Source organism: Adiantum capillus-veneris, chromosome 17, assembly GCF_014529385.1.
Source record: "Adiantum capillus-veneris isolate H3 chromosome 17, ASM1452938v2, whole genome shotgun sequence".
Classification (NCBI taxonomy): Eukaryota; Viridiplantae; Streptophyta; class Polypodiopsida; order Polypodiales; family Pteridaceae; genus Adiantum; species Adiantum capillus-veneris.
In genome coordinates, this window is record NC_140947.1 from 79,579,345 (window position 1) to 79,594,635 (window position 15,291).

Consider the following 15,291-nt stretch of genomic DNA (forward strand, 5'->3'; position numbering starts at 1 on the left):
TTGAGATGTCATCAAACCTGCAGTTTTTCAGTTGGATGGTGTTTAATTTCTAGTTGCTTGGAGATGAAATTGGCAAGGGAGCTTATGGAAGGGTCTACAAAGGCCTGGATTTGGAGAATGGAGACTTTGTGGCGATCAAACAGGTGTCTTTGGAAAACATCTTTCCGGAGGATCTTGCAAGTATCATGGTATGATTTTATTGAGCATTTTCACAGCTTTCTTCCCTTCATTTTTGTGCACAACCTCACCTTTTGCATTTGTTTTTTTTTCATGCAGCAAGAGATTGACCTCTTGAAGGTATGACCATTTTTTTCAATGATAGATTTTATCTAATGGTTATTTTTATGGGCATACATTTAACTTGAGCGGTCTTTGTGCAGAATTTGAATCACAAGAACATTGTGAAGTACCTTGATTCTTTCAAGACAAAGTCTCATCTACACATTATTTTAGAGTAAGAAGAGTATATCACACAAGGGAAAATGTTTCAAGGGTCATGTGTTTTCTGCTCCTGGTTAATTTTGGAGTGTGTACATAATTGTTTATGGTGTTCAGGTATGTCGAAAATGGCTCCCTTGCAAGCATTATCAAACCAAACAAGTTTGGAGCCTTTCCAGAGTCCTTGGTGGCAGTATACATTTCTCAGGTTTGCATTTCATTGCGCAAAAGTTCCTTTTTATTTTGTTGAGAATTGCTGGTTCAGGTCTGTTGTGACTCATTTTCTCTATTTTTGCGCATTGAATGACCTAGGTTCTTGAAGGACTCGTGTATTTGCATGAGCAAGGAGTTATTCATCGAGATATCAAGGGTGCCAACATTCTTACAACCAAAGAGGTACACAATTGTTTTACACAAACTTTACCCCTTGGCCTTAGCTTTGCTATCAAGTTGGTTTGATTTGTTGGATGTGTCTGCTTTTTGGGGCCTCACCTATTTTTCATTAATTAATTGTTTCTGCCCATATCCATTATTGTGTAGGCTTAAAAATGATCAAAATAAGCTTCTATGTGATTTGTAGCTCGCAACTCTTTGGATGCGTTTTTTTAGCTACCATCATGCTGTCCAATGTTTTGATAGTGCTGGATGCTGTGGTCGAGTTGAAGTTTGTGGAGAGATGTAGTGTGGTAGGGTAAGTGCCACACATGCAACTCCATAGGGTGACTGGCAGGCGTAATTTTCTTTGACTGCCTCTATCTAGAGGCATCTTCAATGCGACGGAAGGTAGCCAAATTCTACTTTTGTAAAGGCATAGCAGGGGAATCTTCGAAAGGAAAACACTAAAGTAGAAGGACATGGAATTGAAGGCAATTTTTAAGGAGAGGGAAAAGAGAAATCCTACATCAGACTAGTACCAGGGAAAAAGCTATCATAACTTAGAAGCTAACATGAACTTATTTCAAGCTACTTAGTTGTACTACATAGAGGCTCCTTGGAATATTTGGAGCAAAAAAAGCCTCTTTTAGCTTAATTGTAGTGCTCAAAAGCCACTTGCAAAAAACAAGTTTTTGTTGTTTTTTTGTTTTTGAAATTGTTCAAACTGGACAATTGCCACATACAGAGAACAACACTGTGAGCACAAAACACCAAACCGATAAAAAATATTGAAGGGCTGCCCTCTCTTTGGAGCAAAAAAAAGCCTCTTATACCTCTTGGCACGGAGCTACGCCGGGCCGTGTCGACCTTATTGTGAGTCGTGAACTGTTTGGAAGAAATCTCTGGTGTGTCGCGGTAGAATCTTGACTTGGGGTGTCCAAGTTTGTTACAATGGTATCAAAGCGCGGCCGATTTCTCTTCTACCGGGAAATCCGATACTTATCTCGCGGCACTTATGGATTCCAACAAGAAACAGTCGACTTCTTTTGCATCTGCGAATGCGGGAGAAGATCACGGAGAAGATTCTCATGAGCAATCTGAGGAAGAGTACGGCCCACCTCGGCCTTCTCAGTTTGAGATTGAAGAGATGGAACGTCCACAATTGGTTGAGGAGGCAACGAAGCAGATGATTAAAATTGCGAAGGATCCAAAATACTCAGCAATCCCTCGCAGAAGGCCACAGAACCACCCATCAAACCGGCCATCAAGAAACCTCCTTCTCCGAGGATGTTTATAGAGCAAGAATTACAAGAGGTGGTTCAAACACAGATTAGCCGGCTCTTGGATGCAAACAACAATCCAAAAAGCATGAGAAAAAGCATAAGAAAGGAACTGGCTTTCCGGGTTATTTGGGTCGTCAATCCTCTTTTGCATTGGCGAGAAAGTAGAAGAAGCGCGTACGATTTGAAGGACTACCCAATTCTTCTTCTTCTGAAAGTTCTTCTAGCTCTTTTGACTCGTGCGAAGAAGACAGGAAAGGCAAAAAGCGAAGCAAAAAGCAAAGCTTCGAGAAGGGCAAGAAAAAGGCAAAGAAGCCTAAATTTCGCCCAGTTTCTGACAGTTCTACAGAGGACTCATTCTCAGACAGTTCGGACTCTGACGATGACATGTTTTATGCAAAGAAGAAGCACTTTTATAAAGCCAACCAGTATGACTTCCTTGAAGATAAAAGCAAGAAAGTAAGAGAATTCAAAGAAGGTGGATAATCAATTAAGTTTGACTCTTGTTTTGGATTCCGAGATGCTCCGAGGGCTTTGGCCTTCATACAACAATTTGACATAGCTTTCTCTGGAGGGCATTATTCAGAGAACTCCAAGATTTGGAGGGCTACATCTTTCTTCAAGGGAAACGCTCGAACATGGTGGTCCACCCTTCTACTGAGAAAGGAAGCTCCATTTGAAATTCAAAAGGTCTTTATTTCTTCTTGGCTGACTCGGGAGTACGAACGAAATATACGAACTGCTTGGAATCATCTTCGGATGATTAAGGGAGATTTTCTGGACGTTTATTGCGAGAGATTTTGGAGCTCTTTTCTACCAGCCTCTTCATTTAAGTAGGTCTCGTTAAAAGAACAGATTGAGCGGTTTTGCTGCTGACTTCCTATAGAGATCTGAGACTACTGCTTGGAACAAAAGTCAAATTCTATTCAAGAATTGATGGGTCATGCGAAACGGGGATTTGCGATACATTCGGGCAATTTGACTTACCCCACACCAGTTAGAGGGTCGTTCGCTTTCGCATTTGCTGATGAACTGTTCGACGGTTGATGAAGCCAGGGGACGTTGGCTAAATCAATTCAACTCCACCTTTAACGTAATCGACCCTTCATTGGACCCTGAAGAAAGGACCGTTATCCTCCTTGGTGGGGAGGCTCGGGGGAAGCGGTCGCCCTTCTGGGTATGCCGTGATCCGCACTCGAGGGACGGAACCGCAGGGCACGTGCCTGTGGCGAAGTTCCTTGGTGAAGTTGTAGCCCGGTATTTGGGTGCTCTGCATAGGCAGATGGGGAGATAATGCTCCCCTTCCTATGCTGTTATTTTGAATCCGATCCCCTCCGAGGAAAATGACGTAATTCTCCCAAGCAAAGCCAGATGAGCTACAAGAGAGCCCAAGTGTCATTCCCCCCCCGGGGGGGGGTCCAACTTCACCTAAAAGGGGTTGGGAGGTGCAAACGGGAGACACCACCAACCTCAGCGGACGCCACCTGTGAGTTCCAAGCGGGTATGGCATTTTCTAGGAGAAAACCGTCGGGTTTCAAAGGTAGTTTAGTGAGGTGAGCGATAAGTTACCTGGAGGAGGCAACTCCAAAGGGAAGACCGAAGCAAGTCCCGCAGTACCTGGGTCTTTGAACAGAGGTACTTGGTCGTTGTCATGCCCAAATCAGGTTGGTGAAATGGGTCTCTCAAGGGATTAGTCATGGCCCTAAGAGTGTAGATAATTCTGGACTCTCGTAGTCCAGAGAAAACTAGTGACAAAAGCGTCTGCCTTCGGTTTTTGGGTGCATAGTGTCACTAGCATGTGACTACTATCTATCCTTTTTGTTGATTTCTTTCTTATTATCTATTTACTTTCACTTTTTGGAAACACCCCTCGGGAAATCTAACTGCCCTGCATTGCATAGCTAGTGTGGAATTGTCCAGAGGGAGTCCAGGCCTGAGGGCAAGAGAGCACTAAGGTTGGACAAGGACTATGGTTAGCCAAGTGGGGTCATTGACTAGCCAAAGTGGAATCCTTTGCTACAGAGGCTACATTTCAGTTCTGGATGTGGCCGCAGTGTACAAAGAGCAGTCGGATGACCTAGAAAGATACAATGGCAGCATCTCCTAAAATTTAGGGAATTGCTATTTTGGGACCTGAAAATGTCTTCGCGTCATTACGTGCAGTTTGACATGGGGATCATTTTGTTACTCTGTGGCCAAGCCAACAGAGGCTGCAGGTGAGATATTTTTAGACCCGAGGGTCTAAAGCGGGAAAATGCACAAATGAGTAACACTTGGCACTCTGAGGCCAGTTTACTACTTATAGAGAAGGCAAAAACGTGATTTATAGCTGGGAGGCTCATTTTGCAAGTCTCTATCACAGGTTAAGAGCTATGGAGTGCTTGCTTTCCCTCTTATGCACAGTGCGGTGCCAGGAGTGATGCCTTGCACACTACGCACTGCCCTCTCTCTCCCCTTTGGCAGTATGTTATGCCCCTCTAGTGGGCTCTTCATTTGACCAATGTACAGTTGTGTGGGTTCATGCGCGATTGCCGAGGCAAGAGCCTCTTGCACAGGTACTGGATTAGCTAGCGGCTAATCCCCCCGCAGGTACAGGTGAATTCGGAGAGGTTTCACGCCAGAAATCTCGTCCGATTCAAAGGGCAAGTAGCCCTACAGGTGCGGGAGCTCGAGGGCTTGCTACGGATGCGACCGGCACGCGAAACGGAGCCCGAAACAGTGAATTACAGCCTGCTGTGTATTTTTGCAGGTTTAGGGTTTTGGCCCTAAACGGACCCTAATACCCCCAGGAGGTTTGGGGACGCAAGGGGACCGCTGTACAGGTGATCTGGCGCATTTTCAGGGCTGAAAACAGAGAATTCAGCGTGCTGCAGATTCTCGCCAGGTTTTGCAAAGTGCCCGTATGCGTCGGGAAAGTCAGTCAATGCGTGGGAATACTGACCGTGAAGGGTTCTAGTACAGTTATGCTGCCGAAATCGGGCTGGAACAGTGGAAATTCAGCCGAGTTTGTGCGGGGCAGCTTGTAGGAACCACAGCGTTTATTCCCTCTTTTGAATAATAAAGAAATACCGAAAGGGGCGCCTAAGTTAGGGGCCAATCTGGTGTCCGTCTACTCATACAGGTGCAATCTAGCAGCCTGTATCCCTCTCCCCTTTGATGTGTCTTGAAAGTACAGGTAAAATAGACGACTAATAATGGGTGAAAGCTAAATCAAGGTTTAAAGTAAAGTCTACCGCCCTTTTTGGATTGAACAGGCCGGTTTCACATAGTCCTGGTCGTTCTTCTTGTATACTTTTTTGGTGTATGAGGGGAGCGGCTGGGCGTGCCCTACCCGACTTCGAAAACAAAACAAAAAAATTTACCCCACAGATGAGATCTTGACTCAGAGAACCCAACAAACTTCTAATAATGAAAGTAGAAAGAGAAAGAGTTCCCAAGAAAAGAAAGACAAGGATTCACGACCTCGGCTCACTCTTCAGGAGAGGGCCAACTACATCAAAGAGGGGAAGTGTTTTGGATGCGGGAAACATGGGCACGTCTCCGCGAAGTGCCCTAAAAAGGCACAGCAAGAACAGAATGAAGACATGCCAGAGACTTCGAGAGCAGCTGAGGAACGTGGCAGAAAAGGCAAGATGATAGCAGGACTGGTTCCAGATTGCATGGGTACTGACCCAAGCACGATTGATGAAAGTACAGAACTTTGCCGAGCTTGGGGCAAAGTGAAAGATCAAGAAGCATTGATTTTCTTTGATGGAGGAGCCAAGGCCAACTCCATTTCACATGAATTGGCGGCGCGGCTTGAGATTACACCCGATCGGATGGGACCACAAGTAGAGGCAGTTCTAGCGGCACCCGGACGGGACGTAGCCATTACACCTGTCATTGGCAAACTTCGGTTGCATTGTCAGGGGTATTTGGGGCACGAGGACTTTTACATAATGCCCTTGGAAGGTTGTGATGTCCTCCTTGGAGTCCCTTGGTACCATAAGAACAACGCCGCGGTCGATTATTGAGCAAAGAAAGAGACATTGACAAATGAAAAGGACTGAAAAATTGTACTTGATGTGAAATTGAAAGGCGAGTCTGCCCTTATTGTATCGGCGTCGGCCGTTTCGAAATTAATGAAATCAAGTCTGTTTGTTTACTCTATCTATTTGAAAGAGTTAAATGATGAACGTAGGACAAATTGATAAATAACGCCATTATTTTCTCCACACTCATGCCTATTGCTTTTCTGAGGGTCTGCCAGGCGAGTTGCCACCATCTTGTCATGAAGATCATACTATTGATCTGATACCTGGAAGCACACCACCGAACCGGCCACGTTATCGTGTGAGCCGAGCCCAGAGTGAAGAGATTATGAACCAAGTGAAAGACCTCTTGGAAAAGGGCCTTATCCAGCCGAGTACTTACCCTAGTACTCTCCGGTGGTGTTGGTTTTAAAGAAAGATGGATCTTGGAAAATGTGCATTGATTACAAAGCTCTCAATAAAATCACCATCACGAACAAATTTCTGATTCCGAGGATAGATGATATTCTTGACAAATTACAGGGATCCTCTTGTTTCAGTAGGATCGATTTGAAAAGCGGATATCATCATATCCGAATTGCGCCGAGAGATGTCTGCAAGACAGCTTTTCGGACGAGCTTCTGTTTATATGAATTTTTGGTGATGCCTTTTGGCCTTACCAATGCTCCAGCGAAATTTAACCGAATGATGGACAAGATTTTGAGAGAGTATAGATCTTTTCTTGACACTTTCTTTGACGACATTATAGCATAGTTACATGGGACGTCGGGTCGGGGACGGGGATGGGGACAGGACGGCAAAAGTCAAGAAACGGGGACGGGGGTCGGAACGGCAAAAAAAAAGAGTTTTTTTGCCATTTTTTGACCTACGCACATGCCACACACATAGAGAGCATCACTTTGACCACAAATTTACACTAAATGACCAAAGAACACGAGTCATATAGGCGGAAATGTGCTAATAAAACATCGATGGATACAAAATGAAAAGTGCATGCTACAAGGGCTCAAGAGTCAAAAAGCCTAAAGGACTTAGGACAAGCCTCAAGGATAACAAAAAGTACAAAGGACTATGTAGTAGGTAGAGTCGTAGACTCAAGAGTCTAGACTCGAGAGTGATCAATGATCATCAAACTCAAGAAGTGCTCGCCTGCTGAATCTCCATATCGTCGTCGTAGTCGAGGTCGTCAGTGACGTATGAGGCCTCGGGAGGCTCGCATGGAGGCTCGAAGTCCTCCTCTAGCTCCTCCAAAAGTGTATCGGCCATAGATGGGTTCTCTTGTGCCATCTCCCACTGATTGAAGGGATCTGCCTTGTGTGTGACGCTCTTGGCAAGCATGCGCAAGTTAGCGCTCACAAACACCAAATCATTGGCCCTCTTGACCCCAAGGCGATTCCTCTTCTTAGAGGCAATGTGGCTGTACACACTCCATAGTTGCTCCAAGCAACTAGTGGTACATGCTTGGCTAAGGACACGAACAGCCTAGCGTTGCAAATGTGGGCCATCTCCTCCATAGTCCTCCCACCACAAAACCGAGCCAATCTTGTTGCGATCATCTACACATCCATAGGAGCCCTTCTTTTGTCTGTAGTTGAGTAGCTCGTCTCTAATCTTGCGCCTAGTGTCATTGCTAGGCTCAAAGCGCTTCAATGCAAGCCGCCATCCTTTGCTCACCTCGTTGTCGGTCTCTTGACGCCTTCCTTGAAACTCAGGGTCAAGCACGTAAGCTGCCGCATGAGTGGATAGTAGTATCCATTCCACCTCTACTCACACAAGCCATGAATCTCCGCGTACTGAACAGGGTCAGGCACAAGCTTCTCAAGCGCCTCTATCATCCGATCCATGGCTTTGTAGACTTTGCCAATACATGGCTGCAAGCCATCCACAACTCGAAGTAGGTGTAGAATAGGCTTGACCATGGCGTCAAGAGTCTTCACCTCCTCCCACCAAGCGGCGTCGTCGGCCCATTCTCGGCATTTCAATCCTGATGGTGACGTAGACTCCGGCATGGCCTGGAACTCATCACTGAGAAAGAGGCCCCTTAAGGCTCGGCCACATGTAGACAAGCGGCCTAGCATAAGCCAATTGAATGCAAATCTTGTCTCTGAATATTTGAGCAAGGACAAGTGGATCCTCTTTGAGAATTCATGGCGCACTTTTTGATGGTTGAGCACAAAGGAGACAATTCGAGAGGCGTCACCAATGGTGGGTGAAATCCATGACAAGTTCCCTATGTCCTTGAGGAGGTTATTGAGGCAATGCGCCATGCAAAATGTGACATGGATGTTGGGATACATGCCCTCAATGATAAGCCCGGCTGCCCTATTTGACGCCTCTCCGTCTGCAACCATACAAAGGACATTCTCCGGGCCTGTGATCTCTATGGTGCTTGTCCACTCCGCAGCAAGCATCTCGGCGGCCTTGCCACTATCGGATGCATCATGTGGCTCCACAAAGTACATCTCCCCCCGAGAGTAGGCCACCACTCCGTGGATGGATCGCTTGCGGGTGTCGCTCCATCCATCTACAAGGAGAGAGACGCCATTGGTCCCCCACAAATCCTTTGTTGCTTGGGCCGCTTGCTCCAGGGCAAGCTTCTCTTTGTCAAGGAGGGTGGTGCGAAGCCTCTCCGATGAAGGTGGTACATAAGAGGAGCCATATCCCCCTATTTTCGTAACCATGGTTTGAAAGTATGGAGACCTATCCACACAAAATAGAGCATGTTGTGTTAGTATGGAGAGTCGAGAGTCGAGAACCCATAATGAATACAAAATGGGAGATTGCAATGTGCATATGCCAAGGGAAACTCACTGCGAAGCATGGAAGGCAATGTGGTCGTGGAAGAAGAATCGGACAACTGACCTATCCACCTCTTCCTTCAATTTAGGATTCCAATTTTCGTTGAGGGGCTTTGGCGATGTGCAACGGAAGAGGACGGTGTAGATGCATTTGTCTTGAACGCTTGAGAGATGTCGTCAAGGTTGGCTTCCCTTTACTCTCGCGGTGTCGCCGTGGTGGAGGGATCAACGGCAACAAAACGGCCCCTCTTGGCCGCTTCCGCGACCTCATACACCGTGAGCTTCTCAAGAAGATCCAACCTCTTCTCAGGAGTTACTCAAGGGCAAAACTTCACCTCGTGACCGGATTCATGAAGAAGATGGGCTCGCACTTTGTTTGCACCACCTGTTCTCTTGTATGGGCATAGCTTGCATGTCCATGGTCTTGCACCGCCACCTTTGCCACGCGTGCTAGAGTCGACTTCATCCCACCACGACCATGTTTGCACGGCGGGCCTCCTTCGAGAAGAGCCAGCTTGAGATGACATGATGGTGGAGAGAGAGTAGAGCTTAGAAGTTAGAGGAGTTAGAGGAGCTAATAGCTTAGAAGTTAAGAGGAGAGCTTGTGTGGAGAGAGAGTAGAGGAGAGTTTCAAAGTTGAGAAGGTAGAAGAGGGAGAGAGTGGAGACTCAAGGGTAGAGTGTAGGTGTAGAAGGCTTAGAAGCCTCTAGAAGGTAGATCGTACAGCGTGGAGTCGTAGAGCGACGTAGACTCCGAGTAGAGAGGAGAGCTTGAGGGAAGATGAGGCCCAAGGGGGCTTTTATAGCCTCCCAAGGGCCCAACCCCCCCCCCAAAAATATGGTCGTTGGTTGCAATTGACCGTTTTAAACAGTCAATTTTTCAAATTTCGAAAATTTTTGGGCGCCTGTTTTTTTCCGTTCCCTACCGTCCCCGGCCGTTCCGACCGTTCCTGGTCCGTTCCCTACCATCCCTGGTCCGGCTGCCTGCGACCCCGCCGATCGGCCAAAATTCCTTCCGTCTGTCCTTGTCCGTCCCCGGTGTAACCGGCCCGTAGGGCGGTAGGCGTTGGCTTTCACCCGAAATTCTTTACTTTATACACACACACAGAGCACTTTGCAAAGAGAACCTGTAATGGGAATTAACACTTCAACTCACACACGGCTCGGAAGCTAGAATGCTCCGAGCAGACGCCGACAACCTGTAGGCCCCAAAATTGGCGCCCCTTTCGGTATTTCTTTATTCTTTAGGAGGGTAAATTACAAGGTAAGGTCCTGGGAATCCTTCACGTGTATCCACCTAGATACCATTTGATTTGGCCAAATTTCGGCAGCATAACAGCCCCAAAACTTGCGCGAAACCAATTCCTCTGCTGGAACTCGCTTGCACTGGCGTATACCCTCTGATTCCTGTCCAAAAACAGTAAATTCAGCACGCTGTATTTACTGGTTTTTGCCCTGTTTTCAGCCCCAAACAGTCCCCTAACTGTCCTTTGCCAGTGGGGCACGATTCCCAATGATCCTGGCGTCCGTATGGCTGAAAAACAGTGAATTTACAGCGCATACACAGCGCTGATTTTGCACCTGTACGGTGAGGTTATGACCCTCACCAGTGCCTGCTTTGGAGCAGCAGTTAGCTACCCCTGTTCCTGCTCAAGGAGGCTCTTGCCTCAGCACAAAAGCATGAACCCACACAACTGTACATCAGTCAAATGAGTAGCCCTCTTGTGGGGCATCACATAATTGCACGTAGGGGAGAGAGAGAGCAGTGTGTAGTGTGCAGGGCATCACTCCTAGCACCACACTGTACATGAGAGGGAAAGAAAGCACTCCATATCTCTTAACCTGTGACAGGTTGCAAATGAGGCTTCTCCCAGCTTAAAAATCAGCGCCCATTTTTCTGGAAGAGGCAAGTCCCTGAAAATGTGACACTTGGTGCATTTACAAGCATTTTCCCGTTTCGGGTTCGCCGCTTAAAAATATCCCAACCGACGCGTCAGTTGACTTCGCGGCAGAGTTATAAAGTGTTCCCCTAGTCATACCGAAGGTAATGACGCGAACACATTTCACGGCCCAAAATAGCAGTTCCCTAAATTTTACGAGATGCTTCCGTTGGGCTCCCACTGGTCTTCTGACCATCTATCCTCATTGGGACCGCATCCAAAAATGCAATGTGGCCCAACTGTCGCATACTTTTTGTTGGAAGTCCCACCTTGACTTTACGCCTCAATTGAGTTCACTTCCTAGCATCCACCAACTTGCTAAGTGCGACGGGGGGACCTATATGATCTTGCTCTGAGCCTAGACATCCTCTTACCATACGAATTCCAGTGCCGACCACTTCCCGTCTGCGGGTGAATCTACCGTTCACATTGGCCATACAATGTCCGACCGTTTGCTACTTCAAAAAGAGGGTCTTAAACAAATAAAATAAACCCCATTGGAAAGAAACCAACAACCAAGGTTAGCAGTTGCCACATCTCTGTGACATGGTTAATAACTGCCACGTCCTCGTGACATACCCCCCTCTTGAAATCGCAAACGTCCTCGATTGCATACCATAAATACACGCCACTGATGATTTTGTGCTATTAACACTCTTTTATCATCGCATGTATCCGCAAGAAAGGTCGTAACATACATAGATACAAATGACTTAATGAGACCTTCATACTTTTGCCATTTCCATCTATGGCACTGAATTCATATGTACATTTGATGTACTAGCTCTATCATTACCCCTCCTTTGCACACGTTGGGTTGGGGCATAAGTAGGCTGTAACCCAAAGGCTTCAAGGTAAAGCTGCAATACATTTGGTGACTCTGACAGTTCATGCTCTTCCATCCACTTTGCATCCATAGGCGGATAGTTCTTGAACTTCACCAAATAGCGTCTTGCAACTTGTCCTTTAACTTTTCTGTCCTTATGTGCCAAAACTTGCTCAGGTACCAAGATCTCATCAAGTTCTTCAACTTCTGGTTGATCCTCAACTGGCATATCTTCTGGCACATCACCCACGAAGGGTCTTAGAAGACTCACGTGAAACGCATTATGAATCTTCCATGCATCAGGCAATTTCAGCCTGTAAGCCACATCGCTGATCTTGTCAAGCACTTGAAAAGGCCCATAGTAACGCATGCTGAGCTTAGGAAACAGCCGTTCCTTGCCCTTCATCTTCTTTAACCTTGCCTTTTCGAACCTTAAGAGAACCCAATCACCAGGTGATAGTAGCAATTCACGACGGTGACGATCAACAGCCTTTTTCTGTTTTGCCTGAGTCTTCTCCAAGGCAACTTTAATCTTCTTATACATCTCATCCATGTTCTCAACATATCGATCTGCCTCAAAGATCTTGTCCTTTGTGTGCAAAATGGGAGGAACCTTTTTGCCGCCTTCAACAATTTCAAAAGGTGCTTTGCCAGTAGACGAATGCACCGTATTATTGTACGCATACTCAAGCATAGGCAAATACTGTTCCCACTTGCCCTTATTATCTGACACATAGCATTTCAGCAGATCTAAGACAATAGAATTGGCCTCTTCTGACTGTCCATCAGTTTGTGGATGAAACGAAGACGAGAACTTGAGCGTAGTACCCATGTTCTCAAACAATCCTCTCCAGAACAAACTGGTCATGCGAGGATCACGATCACTGATAATCGATTGTGGCATACCATGGTACTTAAACACATTGTACATGAACAAGCGTGCCATCTGATCGGATTTTATCTTCTTCCTGACAGGGATAAAATGGGCCTGCTTGCTGAACCTGCAGATAATGGTCCATATACCATCATTCCCTGTTGGCGTTCTTGGAAGATCAAAGATAAAGTCCATAGCAATGCTTTCCCATGGCTTATCCGGAATCGGCAGTGGTTGTAACAACCCTGGTGCTTTTTGCCTGTCAAACTTGACCTTTTGGCAAACTATGCATGCTCGCACAAAGGCATCCACATCTCTCCTCAAGGTAGGCCGATAGAAGAACGTCTCTACCACTTTAACTGTTGCATCCATGCCACGATGCCCTGCATACGGTGGGACATGACTCTCTTCCATGACCTTACGTCGCAATGGCCTAGTGACACAAAGTCTGCCATGCATCATCATAAAACCATCTCTGAGGAGGTAGTGCTCATGATGTTGCCCCTCTTGTAACTGTTCAAAGATCCTTGCAAAATCTTCATCAACAGTATACTGTTCCTTCATGTCATCTAACTCATGATGATAAGGAATTGACACAGCTGAAATTTGTGGCTTTCTTGATAACGCATCAGCCACAACATTCTTCTTGCCTTCCACATGCATAATGTGGAAGTGGAACATGGAAAGAATGTTTGCCCATCGCATATGCTTTTCGGATAACTTTGACTGTGTCAAGAAGTATCGCAAGGTCTGATGATCTGTTTGGACAACAAAATCAGCACCTAAGAGGTAGTGCTTCCAGCTAGAAAGCGCATGAATCACGGCCAAGAGCTCTTGCTCATAGACTTGCATAGTCCTCTCTGGCCCTTGCAAAATTCGGCTTTCATAGGCTACTACCCGTCCATCTTGCATTAGCACTGCTCCGATGCTACTGCCACACGCGTCACACTGGACCACAAATGACTTCCTGAGATCTGGCAGAACAATAACTGGATCTGAAGTCAACTTTTCCTTTAAGAGACTAAAAGCTGAAATCTCTTTTTGGGTCCATCTGAAAGTGACCTCTTTCTTTTGCAATGCGTGAAGAGGCGATGCTATCTCTGCAAAATTTCTGATAAACCTTCTATAGTAGGAACACAATCCCAAGAAGCTTCTGACATCGTGCACAGTCTTCAAGTCTGGCCATGTCTTGATAGCTTCGACCTTTGCGGGATCCATTCTAACACCATCCTTTGAGACTATGTGGCCCAGAAAGTGGATCTCTTCAAGGAAGAATTCACTTTTCTTAGGATTGACAAGTAACCTGTGACTGCGCAGCTCTTCGAACACAATGGTCAAGTGACGCCTATGCTCCTCTTCATTCTTCGAATACACAATCATGTCATCGAAGAATGTTCCAACAAACTGTTGATGCGAGCGGAAAATCCGGTCCATCATTCTGTTGAACGTGGCAGGAGCATTTGTTAGCCCAAACGGCATCACTAGAAACTCATAAAGACCAAATGTCGTTCTAAACGCAGTCTTGTGCACATCCTCTGGGCTTATACCAATCTGATGGTACCCACTCTTCAGGTCTATCTTGCTGAAAATTGCAGCACCCTCTAAACGATCGAGAATATCATCAATGCGAGGAATAGGGAACCTATTCTTGATGGTATTCTTATTCAACGCACGGTAATCAATACACATGCGCCATGAGCCATCCTTCTTCTGCACTAGGAGCACTGGGGAGCAAAAGGGTGAAGAACTAGGCTGAATCAGCCCCTTCTCTAATAACTCCTCAACCTGGCCCATAATCTCTTTCTGCTGCGCCGCACTAACCCTGTAGGGAGGTCTATTTGGTGGGCTACACCCTGGCACCAAATCTATCCGATGGTCCTCAGGTCTCTCTGGCGGCAATTGCGACGGTAATGAATCAGAAAAACAGTCACTAAACTTTTGCAAAAATGCTGACCTTTCTTTATCTAACACAGATAAATTTGACTGATCACTATCTGAGACATCACGTGCAAAAATCAAGTACACAGAAAGATGATTCTTTATTACAGAAGTGATAGCAGAAGCAGATACAATAGGGACTGACTCTCCTTTAAGCTTTACATCCAAGATGTGAGTTTTGCCCCTATGCTGTACAATGATCTTTTTGTTGTAGGCATCCAAGACTCCATGCACTCGGAACATCCACGGGATCCCCAACAAGGCGTCACAACCTTCCAGCGGCATGATGTAAAACTCTTCAGTGTCCACATACGACTGAATATGCAGACGCAGTTTTCCAATGATGGGAGTAACACACTCTGAGTGGCCAGGACATGCCAACCCTGCCTCTGCTGTGTACCCCATCTCTTCAGCTTTGATGCCGAGCTTCATAGCTAACTCTGGTGAGATAAAGTTGGCTTTGGCACCTGGATCAAAGAAGATGAGTGCCGTCTGATCTCTAACTTTACCCCATGCCCTGCATAACTCACTGGCATTTGTGCTGGGCCTGTCACCCACCATGTCTGGCACTAAACCTGCCGTGGGTTTTGGCTTCTTGCCTTTCTGGTCTTCTTTATCCTCTGAGTCAGCTGGCCTTTTCCTTTGTGGACAATTGATAGAAAAGTGACCAGGTTGCTCGCATATAAAGCATTTGTTCTCAGCCATTAGGACCTTCTTTTCCTCGAGCGACTTGCGCACAAAAGGCTTCCTTTTCTGTTTCTTTGCCTGCGCTCCAGAAGTCCCAGCTGAATC

The 15,291-nt window shown here is 46.3% G+C and overlaps 1 protein-coding gene across 2 annotated transcripts in view; it reads left to right on the forward strand.

Moving 5' to 3' along the window:
• Positions 1 to 15,291, forward strand: part of LOC147437548 (MAP3K epsilon protein kinase 1-like) — a 38,199-nt gene that overhangs the window by 850 nt on the left and 22,058 nt on the right. For both annotated transcript variants that reach the window (XM_086487064.1, XM_086487065.1), the window contains exons 2-6: positions 54 to 188; positions 277 to 297; positions 381 to 454; positions 556 to 646; positions 751 to 834. In XM_086487064.1, coding sequence (XP_086343190.1) covers positions 54 to 188; positions 277 to 297; positions 381 to 454; positions 556 to 646; positions 751 to 834 — 405 coding nt within the window. The remainder of the gene's footprint in view (positions 1 to 53; positions 189 to 276; positions 298 to 380; positions 455 to 555; positions 647 to 750; positions 835 to 15,291) is intronic.